At 47.3% G+C, this 23509-nt stretch overlaps 2 protein-coding genes across 3 annotated transcripts in view; one reads left to right on the forward strand and one right to left on the reverse strand.

The window, feature by feature from the left end:
• The window catches only part of TIMP3 (TIMP metallopeptidase inhibitor 3), a 60753-nt gene extending 39843 nt beyond the window's left edge, over positions 1–20910 (forward strand). Inside the window, exons 2-5 of the mRNA XM_060025561.1 lie at positions 7891–7973; positions 14941–15052; positions 15754–15875; positions 16983–20910. Coding sequence (XP_059881544.1) covers positions 7891–7973; positions 14941–15052; positions 15754–15875; positions 16983–17180 — 515 coding nt within the window. The 3' untranslated portion in view covers positions 17181–20910. The remainder of the gene's footprint in view (positions 1–7890; positions 7974–14940; positions 15053–15753; positions 15876–16982) is intronic.
• SYN3 (synapsin III) overlaps positions 1–23509 on the reverse strand; it is a 456321-nt gene that overhangs the window by 278449 nt on the left and 154363 nt on the right. For both annotated transcript variants that reach the window (XM_060025558.1, XM_060025560.1), the window contains one exon: positions 22791–22880. In XM_060025558.1, coding sequence (XP_059881541.1) covers positions 22791–22880 — 90 coding nt within the window. The remainder of the gene's footprint in view (positions 1–22790; positions 22881–23509) is intronic.

Below are 23509 nucleotides of genomic sequence, written 5' to 3' on the forward strand. Positions count from 1 at the left end.
CTCTTGAGGAGCATTCTTCCTCACACAGGCTGCCCCCCACCCCCGGCCCGCACCCCTCAAGTTTTCTAGGGCCATCTTCCTGGAAAGGCGGGATTCTGCTCACTCCCAGCTGTTTTCCTTAGGCTCTCCCCAAGTCTGGTCCAGGTTTCTGCTTCCTCTGGATTCAGATAAAGCATACTGAGTCTCTTCTCCAGAATGGGCTAAGACCCACATCAGCTGCCATCTCCAGGGAGCCCCCGACACCCTTCCCTGGGACAGGCTTCACCCCTCTTTGTGGCATACCAGCTGTGTCTGCCAGACTCCAACGCCATTCACCTGTTTCCTTTCCTGTCTTTTGTAACTCTGGCCCCGAGTTCCTTCAGGGCCTCATTTATCTCCAGGTTCCTGTGAGTCTAGCACAATACTCAGTAAACGATCATTGGACAGATGCTCATCTGACCCTAAGAACTGGGACCTGCCATTATCCCCTTTCTGATAGAATAAGGCTCAGAAAGACATGGTCATTTGCCAGAACTTGCTCAGAGGACTTATGTATCTATTTTTTTAAAATCGCCCTCCATGTGGGTGGCAATTTTAGCTTCACGTATTCATCAAATACATGGAGCCTGTCTCTTCTGGTTGCTTGGGCTACAGCAGTTACGGAACAAAGACCCTGCCCGCTCATGAGGCTTCCATTCTAGTGGGGGGAGATAATCAATGAACAAACAAGGTCTGTATAGTATGGCAGATGGTGGCTGGTGCTTTGAGCTTTGAGCACAGTAAGGCTGGCCAGCAGATACAGGGAGTGCTTGGGGGAGGGATGCTGGGGGATCAGGGGAGGCACCCTGACCAGCTGATATTTGAAACCAGGTGAGGGAGGGAGCCCTGTGGCTACAGAAGAAAGAGTGTTCCAGCAGGAGCAGTTGCAAAGGCAAAGGCCCAGAGAGGATGGGTTGTTTGGGGTGAAGAAAAAGTAGGAAGGAGATGGGGTGCTGGTGTGGAACGAGTTGCCATTTCCCGAGATGGGGCCGATGGGAGGCCTAGGTGTGGATGAGGGCCGTTATTAGGAGCTTGGTTTTAGATGGGTTGAATCTGAGATCTCTTATTAGACTTCTAGGTATAGATGTAGACTAAATGTAGACTGTTGGATATATGAGTCAAAGGTCATGGGAGTTCTGGGTTGGAGGTTGCAAAAATGTGGGAGCTGTCAGTTGTACAGATGGTATGAACGTCACATGCTGGATATGAATAAGAGGAGGACAAAGAACCCACTGCTGACTGGACTGAGCACCATGGAGGTCATGGGTGACCTTGACGAGAGCTGCTTTGGTAGAGTGGAGGAGGGGCATTAGGTCATCATAAGAACCTTTTGAGCTTGGTAATCATCACACCAATTTATAGGCTGGGATGGGAAGTGACTTGCCCAAGGTCACATAGTGACAGGGCAGTGACTTCATTCAGGTCCCATGTGCTGCATGCATGTTCATTTCAGTGTATCATGGCCACTTCCATAGGGGTTTTCTTGATCTGACCTTTGAGCTTCTGAGTTTTTCTAGAGGGGCTTTTGGGGTTTGGGGTGGTGATAACGAAATGGGCTGGCAACCAGAAAGATTCAGTTAGGGCAGGCCCCTCAGGCCTCTGCCCCCCACCCTTAATTCCTAAGGCCCTTTTCTCAAACATGGACATCATCAAAGTGTCATCAAAGTGCCCAGAGAGGCAGCAGATAACTGAGGAGGAGCTCGAAAAGGCCCTGGAGGTGGATACTAAAGATCTCAGCAAATGAAGAAATGCTGAATCGCAAGAAATCTTTTGGGTCCCTGGTTGTCTTCCTCTGATTAGTGCATTTGAGAATCTACAAGTACTCACCATCAGCAACACGGTAGTATATTATCTGTTTAGCTTCAGGGTTACAAAGTGCCTTTTTACATGTGCACTGTCTCATCTAATTAATCATTCTGATTAACCTCAGACTCATAGTGTTGTGAGAAACCTCATGGATCATCAGGTTTTGTGGTTTCTAAGTTGTTTTCCTTCCACAAAAACCTTGCTAGGGAGCACAGGATGCTAAACAGATGATAGATACTCTGTTACACTGCTAATAGTGATTACTTGTGGATTCCTACTACTAATGAGAGGACATGTGTGAGTGATTGGAAAGGAAAGTGGGTAGTCAAGGAGATGTGGAGGTCAGTGGGGGATTATAAGGGGGCCCTCCCTCCTAGGGACAGTCCTCCTCTCTGATGCTTAGTAGCGCTGACAGTGGGGGTGGGGAGGTGCAGAAAGATTATGAACTCTTGCAATCAGTACAAATCTCATGGAAAGGTTTTGAGGCAGTCTGCTTTCTTGGGGGACACCAATTTCCTTTTTCCCTCTGGGATGCAAAACTGCCCTCAGGGTATCTGATCTTCTGTTCCATAGGTGGAAAATGGGGACAATAAAAGCCACCTCATAGGGTTGCCATGAGGACAGAGTGAGATAACGTGTACACATTGCTTGGCACATCAGCGGGGTTCAATGCATGGTAGTTGTTACCAATGCGTTCTAGTTCCTCCCCTCTTCCCTAGACTTACTGATGTGATGCAATGAAAGGCAAGGAGCTGAGGGTGAATTAGTGGGTGAGCAGCTGGAGAAGCAAGAGAGCCTGGCTCTGCCCTCCTTGCAGAGGCTAAAATGCAGGCTGTCCACAGTGCACAGGAAGTGAGATTTGCTTAGTGGCTGAGCCAGGTGGGCTGGGGGATCTCCTTTACTGTGAGTATGCTGGCCTCAGAAAGGAACTTTCCTTTGCCATCCTGTGAGGATGACAACTGGGAAATAAACATCAGGTGACCATTAGACAAGCTGGATTGCAGACATCCCTCCTTCCTGATTTCTCGAGTGCTTCCATGGGAGTGGGCATCATTTTAACACTCCCAGACCCCTCTCTTCCTTTCAAGCCCAGGCCTGAAAGACAGGTGAGCCCAGAGTCTAGGCTTTTGTGCCTACCTAGGTCCTGCCTGCTGCCGTCAGAACAGTACCTTCTCTGGGGTTGACACTAACACTGATTTCTGCTTTTGGAGAAATTCATTCTGTCTACTGGCCAGGTGTACCTTAGTTATCCTCACTGTTCTTCTAAAGACCATACCTTAAGCCAGCAAAATCATTCTACAGGGCCTTTGAGAGACAGGTATGGGGCAATGTGTGTGTGTGGCTGGGGGAGAGGTAGTATCTCACCCACTAGATGGCTGAATCAACTCCTACATCATGGAGAGGATCTGTACTGCTCTTGACAGGATGCTAAGATGGGCAGAATCTGGAGTCTTCAGTTGGTGTACATTAATCCAGTTAAGGGATCCTTGCTCCCAAACCTAGCCAAACTCAGCCTTCCAGCCCACTGGTAGGAAAGTCCAACAATCAGTTTGGAGTAGAAAGGTCTGGATTTGATTGAAGCTAGTTGGATGGGAGGTGGAAGGAGAGGGTGAGCGGCAGGGGCCAGCTCATGGGTGTTTTATCCCTCTTTGAATATTCTGATGAACAGCAGATGTGCAATTTCTGGACACACCAGTAAGCTGCACTGGAAGCAGAATCCTGTTGGCATCAAAATTGGTTTTTGTTCAAAACTTCTGCTGCTTGTGGTCTACATTACCATGGATGGGTGGGGGCAGGCAGCACACAATTATTTCTGGAAGGGATGTGCCTTGTTTTTGCAAGCTCTTATTATTCCTCCCCCAATAAAAAAAAATTATTGAAAGGAAGGAAAGATAATTCTATAGATCTATACATTTGTACCTGGATCCTAAGGTGTATGATGTATTTAAGAGGGCCCCACACACATTTATGTATCTATGTGCCAATAATATAAGTATACATAGCCTCGCCAGTTTCTCCTTACATGCTTTTACATTAAAATATTTCTTTTGACCTCCACACTCAGAAGCCCAGGAGCATAAAGGGCTCCAAGACTGAGATTCAGGCTACACCTCACCCCCACTTCTCTGACTGGTGCTAGCCATGAACTTTTAAACTTTGCCTTCCTGCTAGACTGTACGAGGTGGGAAATGGGACTTCTATGTCTTGTCGTCACCTCCAGCAGTACCCAACCCATTTTCCCAGACGCCAACCCAGTTGACGCCCACGTAGGTTTACCTGCTGGAGGACACTAGGGAGACAGCGTGGGCGCCGCTCCACAGCATGCAGGAGAATAAAGAAAACCTGTGTCCAGCTAAGCCCGTCTGTAAAGTGGGCTTCCAGCCACATCAAGATGGTGGGAACGGCCAGACGTACTGCCAGCTCCAAGTTTGGAACCATTTTCTGTTGTTGCTGAACCGTGACCTCCCTGCACCTCCCCTGTTCACTCTGGTCCCTGGGCCAGCCAACGCCTTGGGGGCACCCTGATTGCCAAACAGGAAAGTAAAAAATAGCACACATTTGAATTGCAGAGGAAAAACTGAAGCAAATAAAGACATTAATTCACAGACCAAATAGGCGGATTTGGGGTTGGCCAGCGATTTTACTTTGGAAGGACTTTGCGAATCTATGTGGGAGAGCAGAATGTTATTTAATTTTAGTTCAGTTTAATGCAGTTTTGTTTTTGTAAGGAGAACGCTGGTGTGGCCTCTGCACTGGGTCATCTCTGCTTCAGTCTTTCCGGACCATGACCATGGGATCTTGTTTGGTACTGGCAGGTCACTCTTGGGCTACTATGGATGATGAGATGGGACAGGTACCTATGATGGAGTGGGTGCTCCAGGCCTAAATAACACCTTTAAGTTTGTTTTGACAAGTTAATGTGTGCTCCCCCACCTCTCCCTGAAATTTTACAAGACCAGAGTATTTTGATCAGCTTACCTTTCTCCTCATCCTAAGCAGAACCCCCAGGTTTTAGCTTATAGTGCATGTTAGAAGCCTAAAGATACTCTGTATGGACACACATAACAAAAGTCATGGTAGTGGTGGTAATGCTAATAACAGTGACAGCAAACACATAGGGTTTGGGATGGGCCACACACTGTCCTCAGTGTTTGTGCTACTTAACCCTCACAGCAACTTTATGAGATACTGTCATAGATTAGGAAACAAAGGCACAGAGGGGCTTAGTAACTTTCCTAAGGTCACACAGCACCAGTGCTGGGATTCAAACCCAGGCAGTCAGGCTCCAGGGACCTGGCTCTTCAATGCTATGTCATGTTGCTGCTCTACTAGTAATAAGTATATCACTTATAAGCCACGTGATGGGCACTGGGCCAAGACAATCAGAGATATTTAGGAGGAAGGAGCTCTGGGGACACAGGGGTTTGCCTGAGGCTGCATGGTAATTAATGGTGGAACTCAAACTCAAATGTGGCTTCCTGATTACAAAAACTTACTCTCTTTTCCCTGAACTATTCTCAGATGAAAAGGTTCCAAGCTCAGACCATTTCGGGGTAAGGAAGGAATTGACTCACTGTGCATGCGGAAGCTTCCAGAAGTACCCAGCTTTATAGGCCAGGTCTGCTTATGACATGTTATGTCTAAATGAAGTCAAGCCATTTTTGAGCCAGGAAAGGGTAGACGTTGCTATTTAAAGGAATCCCTTTTGCTTTTTTTCCTCCCAAGGCAAAGACTCACTCCTTCTTTTACCTTCTGTATTAATGAAGAAGCAGAAGATGGAGCCAAATCAATTCAGGAAGAATCAATAGGAAAGTCCTGGCAGACATGCCTTCTGCCCAACAGTTAAGCTGTTACAACCTGCCTGTGGGAGTTAATGTAGAGGAAATAGTCCCTGGGGCCTCTGGGAGGATGGCTCCCTGCCAAGGATGCTGTTTCAAAGTCAGACACAGAGGTGGGGGCAGAATCTTTAGGGAACTTGGCCTGGGATCTTGCCAAGCTCTCGTTTTTACAGCAGACTTGGAAACAGCCACTTGCCTCTTCCCAAATTGAGCTGCCTCTGCTGAATTGCTAACTTTGCCACTGGGCTCCGTGTTTTGCCATCCCTGGCAAGTAAGGTTTGGAGGGGCCATTGATTCATCTGGATCCTGACTTCAAGTCTGACTGGGAGAATAGGCTCCAAGCTCATCTGGGAAGAAACAGGATAGGATTCAGCTGGGGTAGGGGAGTTGGTTCCTAGTAAGGAAATTTTTAAGAGATTAGAGACAAGGAATTGAGAAACATGGTGGGACAACCAAAACGGGGAAGGATAACGGAGCTACCAGAATAGGCAGGTAGGGGTGTGTGTGTGTAGGGGTGTGTGTGTGTGTGTAAAGGGTAAGCTGTTTAACAAACATTTATTGAGCACCTGCTCTTTTTTGGGCTAAGTGCAATGTGAGGTAAGAAAGAGTGATAAGATCCTAGAGCTGGAAGAGTTCAATTTGTGATTCAAACACGGCTGCTATAAATGCAAAATCCACTCCATTCTGGTCAAAGTCCTAGCATGAGAGCATCCAGCCCCCTTTGATGGAGACACTCTCTGCCCCCATGACAGCACCGCCTCAATCCCCGACTTTGTTGCTAGTTCTTGTTATTAGATGACTTGTTCTTTGGCTGAACGCAACTTCTTTGCAGTTTCTGAGTTCTGTCTTCAATATCTGTCCACTTGCTGGTTTGACAAATATTTGAAGATAGCTTCTTCACATACAATAAAAAAAGAAGCCTCTTATAATCTCCAGGTCAATCCCTCTCTTCTCTGTGTTCTTACTGCATGTAGTAAATTCCTTTCTTCCAGCCTTTGTCACACTGGGTCTAATTATTTTTGTATACATAGTCGACTAATATTTACTGAGCAACTCCCTTCTACCAGATGTTGTAGTAAGAAATTTCATAAGGTTTTTTGCTTAATCCTCATTCCAATTCCCTGACATAGGTAGTACATCCTCTTTACAGATAAGAAAATTGAGGCTCAAAATGAGGAAATGGTTTCACTTCTCTGTCAGTTTCCTCATCTGTGTAATGTGGATGCTAATACTGACCTTGTAAGGCAGTTGTGAGGAGTAAATAAGTAAAATGTACTCTTGCATATAGTAGGTGTGCGATAAATGGGAGCTATTTTTTCCAGTAACAATCCTTCCATGGGTCAGCCCATCCCATTTTTATCAATGATGATGATAATAATGATGATATTAATAACATTAATATACACTCTGTCCAAGACATAGTGCTGAGAGTTTTTCACACGCATTATCTTGCCCAATTCCTTCAATTCAGGTAACTGGTAACATTATTATCCTGTTCTGTAGAAGAGGAAATTGGAGGCCAGAAACAAAGTTACTTGCCCACAATCATAATAGCCATAAAGAACAGGGCTGGGATTGGAAGAGTCTGGTTGGCTCCTAAGCCTCTGCTCCCAACTGCTTCTTCCTCTACCACATCCTTATTGAGCTGCTCTCTACTGCATCCCTTGCCATCTAAGTGCTGGGGACCAAGGGCCCCATCAGAGTGCCAACTGGGGCATGGAGGTCAAACTGGGGTACATCACAACCCTGTGGGTGTATTAGGATGCATGCAAAGGAAGAGTCCCAAATGAGGTAGATCTCAGAAAGCGGTCCTGGTAGAAAGAGAATAGGTATGGGAGACCATGGGATTGTCAGAGGTGCAATGGAATGAGGGCAGGAGGCTCTAACAGAAGTAGATTTTGGATTATGGTGAAACCACAGAGTCACTCCTCCAGGGGTGAGTACAGCCTTAGAAATTTCCAGACTGCAACTATGAGCGTTTAGGGAAATTAACTCCAAAGATGTCTGTCTTCTCTTTCTCTTCCACTCCTCCCTGCCCACCCCCATCCCAGTGTCTCTTACCTGAATGCTTGCTCTTATAAACACAATCATCTATTCTAGTTGCTTCAGAATTACAAAGAAAACAATTCCAGACATACTGGGAGCTGGATGCCTACCCTGAGATGTGGTCCCTAAAGTGGTTCAGGCCTCCCTAACTTCCCTGTCTCTGTCTTGCCTTCTTCTACAGTGATCCGGGCCAAGGTGGTGGGGAAGAAGCTGGTGAAGGAGGGGCCCTTTGGCACACTGGTCTACACCATCAAGCAGATGAAGGTGAGTGACAGCAGCCTGATCCCAGGATTCAGGAGGGTTTGGGTTTTTTTTGTCAGAGTCTTGGCCAATGGAGGCAAGTGGGGTTGGACTTAGGGTGTGTGTTTGCTCAGTGTCTGAGCCCCAGTCCTAGCCCCTCCACCTGGCTGGAGAGGGCATAGATGAGGCAGCAGAAAGGGACAGGTGGTGGTGGTGGTGCTGGCTGCTTCATCCCAGAGCCAGGGCCAGTGGAGTCCCTCAGAGGCAGCTGTTAAGAAGCTGCGCTCTGGAACCAGACAGCAGAAAGCCCTGTTACCTAGTAACTATGAGACACTGGCCAAGTCACTGCCTCTCTCTGGACCTCAGTCTTCCCATCTGTAAAATGGGGGGAGGGATGTTGACTAGATCGTCTCTACAGGCTCTTCCGAGGTCTGACGTTTTAGGATTCAACAATGCCTGCTGGTTTTATGCAGTCACTGAGGTTACAACTTAGGTTTAACCTCTCAAAACTTTACATTAAACTTGTGCTGATCACAGGAACCTCAAGCCAAAGTAGGAACTTCACCTTCTCTCCCTATTTTCCCGGCTTTAATTGTCTTCTTGCATCCCATTAGTTAGCATCGTTTACAAAGCATGTTCACATAACTGAGCATATTTGTGAGGATGTTAACATTATGAAGCACATTCAGGAAGTATGCCCTAAGAAAAAGCACATCCGATTCAAAACCTAGGGAGCCTGCCTCCTAGTCTCAGCTCCATTCCTTCCCTTGGCTCACTGGCCTTAGAATTGTCCCTTTTCCTGGGCTCAGTTTTGCCATATGTCAACAGTGTGAGGTTGGGCTGGGTACCCCTAAGAGCCCTCCTGGCTCAGGCATTTCAGGATTCTAAGTGCCCTGGGACACGGGCTGTGTTACTTCTAAGCAGGAGCTGGTTTGGGTGCCTCAGCACAGAGGACTGGGGCTCGACCCTGAACAACTTGGCAGCTGGTCCACCACTCCACCTTTGTAAGCACCTCCCTACATGCAGCACTCTGTGCCAGGAGCTGTGGAGGCCACAAGGAAGATGCGGTTCCTATGTTTAGGAACTATAGTCAGGCGGGAGAGAAGACACATGTGCAGGACTAATCAGGAGTCTGAGATGGGGTGTGCCCAGGTCCCAGGGGACTGCTAGCCCTTGTACTCAGTGCTCACATTTGCATTCCCAGCAATTAGGGTGGGACCGGCAGGCAACAGGGACTTGGTAAATGCTTGTCCATCTAATGAGGGGACGAGTGTGAGACGCACTGGCCTGAAACTCCCGAAGAGACAATTTATGGGTAGAATTGAGAGGGGGAGTGACAAAGCCCCTGGGTTGTAACCAACCATCTCAGAGGCAGACCTCCAGGCCTCATAATTCCTGCATCCTGAGGCCTGAGGTTAGATGTACCAAGTTTGTGGAACCTGTTGCTTTGGATTCAATTTTGGAAACATCCACAGCATTCTGGTTATGTAATGTCCAGAGTCAGCCCTGGCCAGCTGCCCTTGGCTGCCCAAGCTTGGTCATGGGACCAGCTTATGTCTTCAGATGGCCATGGGGAGGGAAGAGTGGGTGGAGAGGGGACCAACAAGAGCAATAACAACCCAAAAAACCCACTGTGCAACCCCTGGAAGCTGGCAAGCAAATGCAAAAGCAGATTAGACAAAAGCAGAGGTTCAGGAGATGCATTCCCTGCCTGCTCTGGAATAATCCTTCACATTGTGAGACGCACTATGGTCAGCAGAGAGCTGGGAGGGGAAGAGGCTGGGAGCAGTGGTTCCTAAGTTTGCCTAGCTTCTCTCCTTCCTTCAAGGCCTGGATGCCAGGGTGACCAGAGGCCCTTGCTGTGGGCAGAATGTCCCATTCCCCCCTCACTGGGAACAGCCTCTAAGCAGTGTTTAGAGGCCAAATAACATTTGCTCACCCATCCACTTCAGAGCACACACACCCACTCCCAAGACACGGGTCTTTTGTTGTCCATTCACCATCTTTCACCCAGGTCCATGGATCAGAGTGCTGGACGTTAGAAAATAAATTCCCTTGATTTACTTGTGACAGAGGCTCAAAGGGAAATGAGTTGTCCAGAATCACACATTTAATTAAAGCTAGATCTGGTTCCCAAGCTGAGGTGTCAGGGTTCCTTCCCAATCCTGTGTGCTCTTTACAGTGACTCCCAAAATATCCATCTTACTTTGATCATCAACCACTATCTAGTACGTTTTATTAACTCTGCCCTGCTACCAGCCCAATATTAGATAACCTATAGAACTGGTCATTGCCCTTCTATCCAAACAGCCCCTGGATTCTGCTGGTCTCCAGGTACCAGTCTGCTAATCCAAGAAGGTACAAGACATAGGAGTAGGAGTAGGCCATTCAGTCACCCTCCCTCCCTCCCTCATGTCCTTTCTTCTCTCCCTCCTCCCCACGCTCTCAGTGATTCTGTGCTTTGCACTGTGCTTTTTTGAGCTGAGGATGCAAAGATATATATATATTTTTTTGGCGGTACACGGGCCTCTCACTATTGTGGCCTCTCCTGCTGCGGAGCACAGGCTCCGGACGCGCAGGCTCAGTGGCCATGGCTCACAGGCCCAGCCGCTCCGCGGCATGTGGGATCCTCCCGGACCGGGGCACGAACCCGTGTCCCCTGCATCGGCAGGCGGACTCTCAACCACTGCAGCACCAGGGAAGCCCCAAAGATAATTGTTATAATGATGGGGGAACAATTCTCACCACAACCCTGTGAAATAGATACACATTATCCTTTATTTTACAGGTGATATTTGGAAAGGCTAAACAACCGTCAAGATTGTATAGTCAGAAAGTAGTAAACTAGAGCGAAATTAGCATTTTTGCCTACAGGGAGATTACAGAGCAGTGGAGCAGCAGGCTGATACATCATTCCCACCCACTTTGGGGGCTCCCCCCACCCCATTTGTATCTAGTTCCCCTAGGGAACAAAAGGAGGTTAACTTGGGTTTGTGGATTTGTCATCCAGCAGTGTAGCTCTTGACTTGCAAAGGGTGTATGGAAAAATACCTTTGTAGGAGGGAAGGGGGAGAGGCCAGAGAGGGGAGTCTGCAGGAGTTTTGGCACTGGTCCCTGGGCGCTTTGTTCTAGCGGATTAGAGTCTACCCCAGAGAGTCAGCCGGGGAAAGCAAGGACTCCCTTAGAGCAGGACTAAAGGAACGGGGAAAACGTGAGAATTTGAGCTGCTCTGTCTGACCTCTCTTCTCTCTCAGAGTTCCCACCCCCTCCCCCCAAAACCTCTCACCAGATGAAAGGCAGGCAGACCCTCTCCCATATGCTAATTCCAGGGCCTCTGGTCCTCCTCTCAGGCATCTCTTGAGTGTGCAGTGACCCACAGGTGTGTTTGGGGGCAGGGGAAGGGTGTTAGAATGTTGAGGGAGCTTATTGCAAACCCAAACATGGAGATTCGCTGGGGCTGAGGTGCTGGGCTGTGGTACAAAGGTGGAAGTTTCCAGAATTGGATGTTCTAATCTTTGGGGATCTTATCTCTTATCAGGACCATGAGAAAGCATCTGCTTTGCCTGTAGCTTTAGTTTATGCCATGGAGACATGCTCTCAGGCTGGCTGCAGGGGACAGCACGTGGGGGACATTATGTCCCAGCTGGTCTTGGGAAAGGCCCATGGGGCGGCCCGCTGGTCATGTGCTGTGCATGTCCTGACTCTGGGCAGGACAGATCTGCTGGACAATCGGAATGCTTGGCCCCCAGTGACTTCCTTCCTTCAAGGCTTTGTCTAATCAAATGATTAATAGCATTTGAAGCTATTTGAAGCTCCAGCTGGAAGCCTCTCTGACCGCCCCAGCCTATGGGGAACTGTTCTCCTCCTCCAAATGCCTGTGACTCTGTTCTCGTGTGCTCTGCCACCCCAGCTAGACAGCCCATTCTGTGAGAGAAAAATCCATGTACTTGGTACCTCAGTCAGGTATCTAATGTCTCTGAAACTCGGTTGCTTATAAGAATCAGTTGTGAGTTTAAATGAGTTCATGATATAAAGCAGTATCCAGCACAGTGCTGTAGGCATGCCAGAAATATCTGACATAGTGGTGACAGTTCATGCTGCAAGTATAAAGACCAGACATTCCATAAGAAATAGGGAAAACTCCCCAAACTCAAAAATTTCTTTCCCACGTTATTTGTCCCTTCACCCCAAGGGAAGTTAACTTCTTAGAACTTCACGTAGATACTACCACAAAGCGAAGCCAAGCCCAGAGGCTTGTAGAGTCCAATGTGGTGTATATACAATATTGCAATTAAATATTATAATGGAATATTATTCAGCCTTAAAAAAGGAAATCCTGTCATTTTGACAACAAAGATGAACCTGGAGGACATTATGCTAAGTATAAGCCAGACACAGAAAGAAAAATAATGCATGATCTCACATATTCGTGGAATCTAAAAAAGTCGAATTCTTAGAAGCAGAGAGTAGAATGGTGGTTACCAGGGTCTAGGAGGTGGGGGAAATGCGGAGATGTTGGTGAAAGGGTACAGATTTTCAGTACTGCAGGATGCGTAAGTTCTGGAGAGCTAGTGGACAGCATGGGGACTATGGTTACCAACACTGTACTACATACTAGAAAGTTGTTAAGAGAGTAGATGTTGTGTTCCCACACATAAAAAGGTAACTATATGAGGTGATGGATGTGTTAACTAGCTTCATTGTGGTAATCACAATGTATACATATATCAAAACCTCCCCTTACACTGGTACACTTTTTATCTGTCAGTCATACCTCAGTAAAGCTGGGGAAAAAAGAGCAACCTGTCTACGTCTGAAACCGGCTTTAACTACTTGCACTTAAGTGATGAGGCTGGGCAAGACATGTAGGAAGAAGAGGACCAAATCCTTCCCTCTGCTTATTACGAACTTTAGTATAACTGGCTTTAAACTAATTTTTACTAAAGGTATGCCAAGTGCTATTCTAAGGCATTTAATTCTCAAAAACGCTATATGAAGTAACTGCTTTGCCCCAATTTACAGATGAAGAAACTGAGGCCCAAAGATGGTACGTAACTTTCCAAGAGGCAAATAAGTGGCAGAGACAAGATGCAGACTCTGGCTGTCTGTCCACAGAACCCAAGTTTACCATTAATCTTCCATTGCATCGGCTGGATCAGATTAACACCCTTTCCAATTCTGAGATTCTCAGATTCTCTGATTTCAGGACATTATAAACCTGTTATAACCCTCCTAAGTTTGTCAAACCAATTCTCGGTCTCTATGACTACAAACCTAATAATACTTTAGGATACTTTAGGACCAATACTTTAGGATACTTTAGGATCAATATTTAGATCAAACTGGATTATTATAAAGAAAAGACAACAAAATGAGTAAAACCTGCCTTTACCATACATTTACCATATTATTTTCAGAATTGACCCTGAAAGGCAGCTCTGTATTTGTCAGACTCAGTCATTTATAATGTGTTAAGATTTTGGCTCCATATGCAAGTGCTAGAAACCATATTAAAATAAAGGGTTCTTCAATTCAAAAGTAGCAGAGATGCCAAGCTGATTTCAACAAGCTGAGTTCTTACTGGGCAGGGGCTTGATTCTTACCCATAAAGCAGAAAAGAGATACAGGGGACAGACCAACATGGAATAAACTGAGTCTCCAACAGGCTGGCCTGAAAGACCTAGAGAGAGTACTGAGTTGGAACACTTGCCAAAAAGTCAAGGGTCATCCACACCAAAGTGAGAAGTTGTTGGGCCTGGGAGTGAGTACAGGGGACGTTCTCCCGAGGCCACACTTGATGGCATGCACACAGCAGCACCCTTAAGCATGGTTCCTGTTAAAGCCAGAGAGGCACCATCCATCACTGAGGAAGTGGGGGGTAGGATGTGACACGCCCGTGCTCCCCGAGAGCACAGCTCAAAACTGAGAGGACAGCACTTCTCGCTGCTCTTGGCTGCATTTCCTCATTCATCTGGAGAGCCTCCCGGGAAAAGAGGGTTAAGAAGGGAGGCCAGGTAAATTAAAAGCACCTGCACCGATGGTTGCACACAATTAGAACAGCACTCCCCTTAAAAAGGCAGAGGCTCCCAAACCCTGTCGGTCCAAGAGACCCTTTGTGATGGCAGAGGGCCTCATGGACCACCTACCCCCGCCAGCCAGTCGCCACTTAAAAGAAGATGGGGAGAAAGAAAAACAGCCCATTAGACTGAATGGGAGGCACTTAGATGAGACACCAATGAGGTGATGTCTGGCTTTTTATTACCATTAGTAAATTACTTATGCATGCCAGGAACTAAAATAGAGACGTTGTCTTATTGGAAACCCTTGGGATAAGCCTAGAGACCACCAGCCATCCAGGGCCTGTGTACTCTGAGAACTGGGGGATAATGGGATTTGGCAACACCTCGGTGCCCCCTCCCACCTCCACCAGCTCACATGGTTAGCAGTTGTCTCAACAGATCCGGGCCCACATAATGCTCGTGGACTTGACCTGGAATAACCAAGTGGGTTCAGCCTCTGTTACATTCACACCAGTGGCTCTGAGCGCATGCTTACAAAGGAGGCACGATAGCTATAAATGGCACCTGCCTGCATCAGAGGCCCTTAGCCATGAACTTGTGAGGCTGCACTGGGAGACAGCATAGGATAATGGTTAAGAGCAGATTCCCCTGCTTGGATGCCTACCTCTGCTATTCGCCAACCGTGTGGCCTTAGACAAGCCACTTAATCTGCCTAGGCCTCAGGCTCCTCATCTGTAAAATGGAATGGGAGGTGTGACTAGATGGATGGGAAGGCTTCTTGGGGAAGGCACCACCCATGGCTCAGACAAGTGAGGAGCAGGTGGCCTCGTCTCTGAAGTGAAGACCCTGGGGTAGGTAGGTCAGTGACCGGCCACACAGTGGCCTATTAGGGGAATCCGATCCCACAGCCCAAATGACAGCATGTGTTCTGAGCCCTGGTCCCCCTCTCATGATATTCCTTCTGCCCACAGATGTACCGAGGCTTCACCAAGATGCCCCACGTGCAGTACATCCACACAGAAGCTTCCGAAAGTCTCTGTGGCCTTAAGCTAGAGGTCAACAAGTACCAGTACCTGCTGACAGGTAACGGCCAAATCCAGCATCTAGGCCAGGGTTTGGCCAAGGTCCACTGTTCCTTCACTTTAGAGGATGGAGAAGGAATGGTAGACCCAGCAGTGTTCTCAGGACTTTGGCGATGAGCCCACTGACTTATAAGGAATATCTAGTGTTGAGTCCATCTTGCTTGACCAGTGGTGGGAGCTTGAAGTTCCTACAGTGAGGCTGGATTTTAGTCTCCGCTCCACCACTGACTCTGGGGAGGAAACCTAGTTTTGCCTGGTTTTGCAATTTCTCAGCTTTACTGTAAATGAAAAGAAATTGCTAGTACCTATTGCTCTCCACATCTTAGGACAACCTATTAGGTCTGTCTTTGAAACTTATCCACCTTTAGGCAGTCAACGTAGAAAGGAAAAAACAAAAGCAAGATCAAAAAGCCATTGACACGGGAAGAGAATAGTTGGTCTCTGGCCCCAGCTCCAGTGCTTACTGGGTTTGGGACCTTCTGCAAATTGCTTAACCTCTCTGAACTTAATTTTCTGTATTTGGAAAATGGGAATACAACTCATCCTAAAAGGTGTTGGGGAGGATGAAATAAAACCATGGGACTGAAGAGTACGTAGCACAGTTCCTGGCCTAAGGGGGTTACTCAGTAGGTATGAATTCTTCCTCTTCTGGCTGGGTTCTGGACAAAATAACCCCCGCTTGTTGTCCCTCTCCTCCTCTAGGCCGTGTCTATGATGGCAAGATGTACACAGGACTGTGTAACTTCGTGGAGAGGTGGGACCAGCTCACCCTCTCCCAGCGCAAGGGGTTGAACTATCGATATCATCTGGGTTGTAATTGCAAGGTAAGCCCCAGGGAGAGCAGGCAGGGGAGGTGCTGGCTCGCAGCCCCAGAAACATCAGCTCCTACAGTACTGGGCACTGGGCCGTGAGGCTGGGAAGGGTGTGCATGTCAGGCCTGAGCAGAGGGGCAGGTCCGAGAAGGAGTGGTGAGGAATGTTGCACCAGGCTGAGCAGTGAAGAAGGCGAGGAAAGAATGACTTTCTGCTGTAATATGTGCTGCCCACTTGGCAGCTGCCAGGGCATGAGGGCTCTTCAGCATCCTTGGCCCCTCCCGTGGCTCAAGGTTGTGGCAGGTACAGGATCCTTACGTTGGCAGGTCCTGCCCAGCAGCCCCAAGTGGGTTCACCTAGGCAGCTGACGCACTGGTGGCCCCCGCCCCAGCTGGGCAAGCTGGCGCAGGACTGCTGATACCACTTGCTGCAGAGGGTCACTCTTCAACCTGGCCCAACTCCTTGACCCAAGCACAGGGTCAGGGCACACAGCCTTGCTGCTGTGGGAGGCAGTTAGGCCATTCTCTCAGTTAATTCTCACAACAACTCTGCCAAATGGGACAATAGTGATTATGACTAGTACAGTTTTAATTGTCCCCATTTTGCAGAGGAGGAAACAGAGACCTAGAGAGCTTAAGTAGCTAGCCCTAAGTCACACAGCTCACTAAGTCTGATTTCTAGCCTAGGGCAGCTGGACTCTACAGTGTATGCTTTAATCTTTCTAATTTCTCAATTCCCTACAACAGCTGAGAGCTCCCGCCTTTGCCTGTTACCATTTGAGAGGGAAAGCACTCCCAAATGTCTAATTCTACCACTTTCTGGCTGTGTGACCTGGGGCAAGTTACTTAACCTCTCTGAGGCTCTATTCTTTGTAAAAGGGAGATAAATCTGTTATGAGAATTAAAGAGAATAATATAGAAGCACTTAGCAGAATGTCTGGTACACAGTAGGTGCTCAATAAGTATTGGTGAGTGTTATTTATATTATCTGCACTAAGGGAGTGATGTGGCTGGGCTCCACCTGCAGTGGTCCCAAGTTCTGAATCCAGTCTCAGGCAAGCATCAGGCCTAGGTCCACCACAGCAGGCTCCACCAACCTTTGGTTGTTATCTCACTGCAGATCAAATCCTGCTACTACCTGCCTTGCTTTGTGACCTCCAAGAACGAGTGTCTCTGGACCGACATGCTCTCCAATTTTGGCTACCCTGGCTACCAGTCCAAACACTATGCCTGCATCCGGCAGAAGGGTGGCTACTGCAGCTGGTACCGAGGATGGGCCCCCCCGGACAAAAGCATCATCAATGCCACAGACCCCTGAGTGCCAGACCCTGCCCCAACTCACTTCCCTCCTTTCCCACTGAGCTTCCCTTGGACACTAACTCTTCCCAGATGATGACAATGAAATTAGTGCCTGTTTTCTTGCAAATTTAGCACTTCGAACACTTAAAGGAAAATCTATGCTGTCATATGGAGTTTATTTGGAACCATCCTCCTGGCCCCACCCTTCCCTTTCTTTTTGGTTTTGACATCACCCATTTCCACCTGGAAATTTTTGGTGCCATGCCGGAAAGAATGAGGAATGTATATTCTTCTTTGTGATGATATAATCTATATTTTTTTAGGAAAACAAAAATTGAAAAACTACCCAATTTGGGCATTGTAATACCTACCCCTCTTTCTTCTTCCCCATCTCACCATCTCCCAGACCCTCCTCCCTTTGCCCTTCTCTTCCCCCTTCCCCAGTACATAAAGGACACAGACAAGGAAGCTGCTGAAAAGCCAACTGTTTCAAATCAGTCAAGGGCAGCAAGCAGATAGACTCAAGGTACGCAGAAGATCTTATACACCAAGGAGATGCTACTGCATGTCCCCACCAGACTATGTCTGTCTGTGTCTGCACGTGAGAGTGAGGGAGGGGAGGAAGAAACTGCAAGAGGGTCTGGATGATGCAGTACACACACAATTCCTCAGCCCAACGATGCTTGGGTTGACCAGATGTTTCTGAGTCTGGAGCAAGCAGCCAGGCCAGAATAACAGAACTTTCTTAGTTGGTGAAGACTTAAACATCTGCCTGAGGTCAGGAGGCAATTTGCCTGCCTTGGACAAAAGCTCAGGTGAAAGACTGAGATGAATGTCTTTCCTCTCCCTGCCTCCCACAAGATTTCCTCCTGGAAAACTCTTTAGTAGATTTGGCCAGGAGCTTGCCTTTATGTAAATTGGAGAGATACAAACACAGTACACTATCCACAGATATAGGACCAGTAGATATGGGTAGAGAATACTATTTCCAAAGTAGCATTTATCTCACCTAGGGGGATGTGTTTGCATACACATTTGCATATACCCACATGGGGACATAAGCTAATTTTTTACAGGACACAGAATTCTGTTCAATGCTGTTAAATACACCAATAGTTTAATCTCTTCTATTTTGTTGTTGTTGCTTGTTTAAAGAAAATCATGACATTCCAAGTTGACCTTTTTTTTTTTTCATTTTAATTAAAATTTGAAATTCTGAGCACCCTCAGCATCCCTCTAATTGGGGTCTTCTGACCTCTGTCCCTCTCCTTTTCTCCTGCTTCATGTTTGGGGCCTTCGTTTAACTGCCTTACTGGCTTGGCTCAGATGGGAGATGAGAGTGAATGTGGGTCAGGGGCCTGGGCACAGGAAGGAAAGCTGCAGTGCCCTGCCTTGGCTAGATGGCCACCTTTCCTGGGTTTGGGGACAACTTGCTCCTCTTCCTCCAGCTTACTGGTGGGTGAATGCCACCTCCTGAGGTCCTCAGCTCATAAAGTTAAAATTGGTGGTCATTGGGAAAGCCTTACTCTGCAATCAGCTGTAGGGTTTTTGTTGTGTTTTTTGAAGTAAAACTATAATATAAATTCTCTGATTAAATAAAATTATTTTAAGTTTTAGTGTTGAAAGTGAGATGCCAAGAGTAGGTGATAATGTATATTTTACAGAATTGGGGATGGTAGGATGGTTACATTTAACATGATTGCTCTGTCTCTTTTTTCAGATTATGGGTATTTATCCCGTATTAGTATTTGTATCTTCAGTTCATTCCACTTTAGGAAACAGAGCTGCCAACTGAAACAGGAGAAAAAAAAAAAAGAAGCAGACAATACATTGTAATGTCTCGCACACAAATGCAAATGCCCAGGCAAGGTGTTTGGCAGGACCCCGGTGCAGGAAGGCAGTACAGGCATCCGGTTTCCTTGGGATTGATTTCATTACCTACCTTTCACCTTGTAGTTATGACATCTGGCATACAGGAAATGGGGGTGGGGGGGCAGGTGGGGGGAGTGGTGCTTTGCTCTCTCAATGGGGCAGCGTGAGCAGGAGAAGCTGAGGTCAGCAGGCCAGTGGTTTTTAAGGGGTGAGCCTCAGACTTGGTGTTTTAAGATTTTCTTTATTTGGACCTCAAAGTCCTATAAGGTGGAACCCCTAACCCAACCTGCACAAGTGCCCTCCCACAATTGGGCATTAGTGTGACCTCCATGAGGCATCTGGCTATTCTTGGTCCCTGGTGGGGTCATCTCCACTCACACAAGGAGGGGCTTGAGGTGAGGCCTGAGCATGTGTCACCTGAAGTTTCCCTCTGAAAAGTTGGTGGAACCACAGTCCCATCTGCCAGGCCCTGGCAAGGAAAACAGCAGGTCCTGAGCAAAGAAGGGTCCTTTGCAGAGTGATGTCAGAGGGCGGTTTTTGAGCTTTCTATAAGCTATAGCTTTGTTTATTTCACTTGTTCACTTACTGTATAATTTAAAGTCATTTATGTAGCTGAGACACTTCTGTATTTCATTCATATCGTGAACGTTTTATTTTGCTAAATCTTATGTCATGTGTAGGCTGTAATATGTGTACATTGTGTTTAAGAGGAAAAAGAAAAAAAAACAAAACCCACACGCCGCCATTTTCCTGAATCAAATTCTACAGTGGAACGGAGGGTAAATACTTCTACTGCGCAGGCAGCTAGACTGGCGAATTGGGGAAACTAGAAGGAACTAGCACTAGAGACTCCTCCAGACTCCTCCCTATCGGCATCCTCGTGGCTTTCTGGACTAGGAGGGAAGAGAGAAGAAATAGCAAGTACATTCACATCCTTGCTCTGAGGCACCTGGCCCTGGGCAGTCTGCTGGTCATTCCCATTCCCTTCTCCCTCTAGTCCGTTTGTCCACCCCATTGGGAAGCCACGATTTCTCCTAAAAATCCAGGGCTGTGGGACCTGTGATTCCAAGCTCTCTTGGCCTCCTCTGGCCATCTCTTCTGTCTCCCTATCCAAAAGCACCACACCCAGGCTCTCACCTTTCAGGCCAGTGCTCCATCTGGCCAGGGTAGATAATACTGGGAGACTCCTGTGCTTTAGCCTTACCCAGCCCCAGACCCTACATCATGGCAATCAAGCTACAGCCCATGAGCACCATTTTTCATACCATGGTTCTTGAGCAATTAAACAAATGACTTATTGGAACAGCTGTCTCATAGGAACTGTGGTCCCCAGGAGACAATACCCTCCCCCCCCCGCCTCTGCCCTTCATCATATGCTCAATGATCAACAATATGGATTAACCAAAAATGACACCCAAGTGTTTGGCTCCTGGCTGCCAAAGTAAAAATATCACTAAAATAGTTTTACACAAGAAAAACACTTAAATTCTGACAGCAAAAGCAAAACAAAATGGGGGAGTGCTGGGGAGACAGATACCAACAGCTTCCAAATTGGCTCTTGGGAGACACGAGGAGGGTTCATACTCCAAGGGGAGGGGCTTCGTAAATTCTCCCATGACCCCCACCTTCCTCCTTAGCCGGTCTGCTGTCCTGAGACCCAGAAGTGATGGAGAGAAACCAACCAGAGAAAACCCTGTCTGGAAGGAATGTATTTGTTGCTAAATTTTGTAGCACTGTTTACAGTTTTCCTCCATGTTATTTATGAATTTTATATGCCGTGAATGTATATTGTCTTGTAATGTTGCATAATGTTCACTTTTTATAGTGTGTCCTTTATTCTAAACAGTAAAGTGGTTTTATTTCTATCACACACCTGATAGAGTCTCTTGTCTCCTTGTGTCCTGACTGCCATTGTGGGTTATAGGGATCACAGAGGGCTTTGGAAGCCAGGTCCTGCCTGCTTTGGCTCCTGGTCTGTGCCCACTCCCCTCCCTCCGCTCACTTCTACAGCGTGGACCCACCTGCCCCAGTCAGGTGCATTTTCAGGAGCAGCATCTTAGCTTTCCTCCTGGCTGCTAATCCAGCCCTGACCTTGCTCCCTGATTCTATGGCCAGGGTTCTCCCTAGTTCTATGGAATCTGGATCAATATCGAATTGCCTATTAGTGGTACAGGTATTCCCAGACTGGGCCCCTGACTTGGCCTTCCCTGGTGGGAAGGAATCTTCCTAAGAATCTCAGCCTGGTGGAAGTGGGAGGGGGAGGGGGAGGCTCAAACAGCAGTCCTTGATGCCAAATGCCTGCCTGAAATTCCGAGTAGGGCTTGGCCTAGTTGGGAATGCCAGGAACTCACTACAGCCAGCCAACGCCTCCCAGAACTTACAGCTGGGCCTGTCACCCTCAATGGGCTGGGCTGGCTGCAGACCCCTCACCCAACTTTCATCCCATTGTTGACAGTGTTCCAGGGTATGGCTCTGCCCCTATTTTAAAGCTACTCTATTTTGAGCACCTATCATATGCCAAGCACAGCACCCTATACACATGATCACATTAAATCTCAACAATCCAATGAGGTAGTTCCACTGTCATCCATGGTTTTTGGCTGAGGAAGCTGAGGCTCACAGAGACCCAAGACCTAGTAAGTAGGCAGAACTGGGATTCAAACTCAGGCTGGTTTGAGGATAAACCCTGCATTTTCTCCACGGTGTTCTCACTTAGTTGGAATATGCTGGGTTGCACATGCCCTTCTCATTCCAACCAGTACATCCTGGATTCTATGACTCCTCTCACTGCATCACACACAAGGGAAAGATAATCAATGAGAAATGTTTCTGCCTGGTTAGACTGTCCCCTACCTGGAGACACCTATCAGTGTCTCCAAACAGGATTGTCAAGTTCAGCAGCCTAAGCTTGGGATTCTACAAGCACAGCATCATCCTCAGCTGAGATTACTGAATACCCTATTAACTCTCTTGTTCCCCAAGACTCACATTCCTTGCAAGGCATGCATGGGGCCATGGCCCTGCATTCCTTTGTCCAGTTTAACAAGACCACCGACCATGAAAGCAGGCATGTCACGGGCTATTTCCAGCTGCCCAGAACTCTTGATCCAACTTCTTCTGGCCGCAGGATGAAGAACTCTCCACCTCATCCCAAAAGATGTTCACCTTTCCCACCATCCAAATGGGAGGCTATCCCACATATTCCGAATGGAAGGCTATCCCACATACTCTGAATTCTCTGGGAAGCTCCAACCACTTCCCAGAGACAACCTTGAGTATATTCAAAAGTTGGAATGCGAAGAGGATGCACAAGGAAACTGCCCTTTGACGATCAATGCAAACAAAATATTACTGCTTTTATTAAAATAAGAGTTGAAACCAGGTCCTGCACAGGGCTCAAGGGTTCAAGGTAACATCCAACCTTTGAAACATCTTTCACCTTTATTATCAACCTTTGGTTCCAATATGCCAGCTCAAGTTGTCCCCTGATTTGCTGAAAATTCCCAATGTCCCAAGGAATGCTGTCCATCTTTGTCATTTTTTGTCATTTGCTCTACTGCCTGAATTTTACCTGGAGACCTGACCCTTCTCCTAGGAAAGCCAGGTATTCCTATAGGATGTCACAGCTCTTCCTTAGAGCCTAGGTGGTCAAGGAGCAGCCCCTGAGCCCATCTCCTCCATTCAAATGGACTAAGTACATGGACAACTGTGTTTATGCCATATCACAAAAATAAGCAGAGTAAAAAAGGGCACTCACCATTGGCTTATGGTTGGGGAAAAACGTTTGCTCCACAAGCGGGAACTTCTCAGGACCCAGGGAATGGAAGATCTTAATGAGTTGAGAGAACTAGGGAAGAATACGAGAGAACATTGGTCAACCGTTGTTACCCAGTATGTACCAACCCCTTCATTCCTGCCAGGTCCACTAAGTTCTGCTCAATCACATTTCATAAGCATTTTCTACACTCTTAGCATTTTACACAAGCACAAGCTGCTGACCTTCATGCCATGTTCCCTGCCTGCAATGCCCTTCTTTTTTGAGGGGCATTTGTGTAGTAGTTTATGGTGTAGACTCTGGGTTCAAATCCTCTACCACTTACTAGCTGTGTAACCTTGAAAGTCATTTCAGATTTCTGAGCTTCAGTTTCCTCATTTGTAAATGGAGAAAACAAGAGATCCAACCTGACAGGATTGTTGTAAGGATTAAATATACAGTGTATTAAAAGCAAGCCCTGCTCCATAGGTACACCTGAATGTTGGCTATGTTAGTAGTAAGTATTTTCTCTGCTTTTAGAAACCCCACTCATTTCCAACAGCACAAGCTGCATCCCTTCCACACTGTGCTCCCCCTGCTTCAGCGCTTCCTAGTTTTGCCATGGAGATAGTTACTGTCTCCAGAGCTAGTGGATAAGCTCCTGAAAAGCAGACCTCAGACTTACAGTCTCCTCTATCACCCACCCTACTCAGCACCCTGGG

The sequence above is a fragment of the Delphinus delphis genome, chromosome 11 (genome assembly GCF_949987515.2).
Source record: "Delphinus delphis chromosome 11, mDelDel1.2, whole genome shotgun sequence".
NCBI lineage: Eukaryota > Metazoa > Chordata > Mammalia > Artiodactyla > Delphinidae > Delphinus > Delphinus delphis.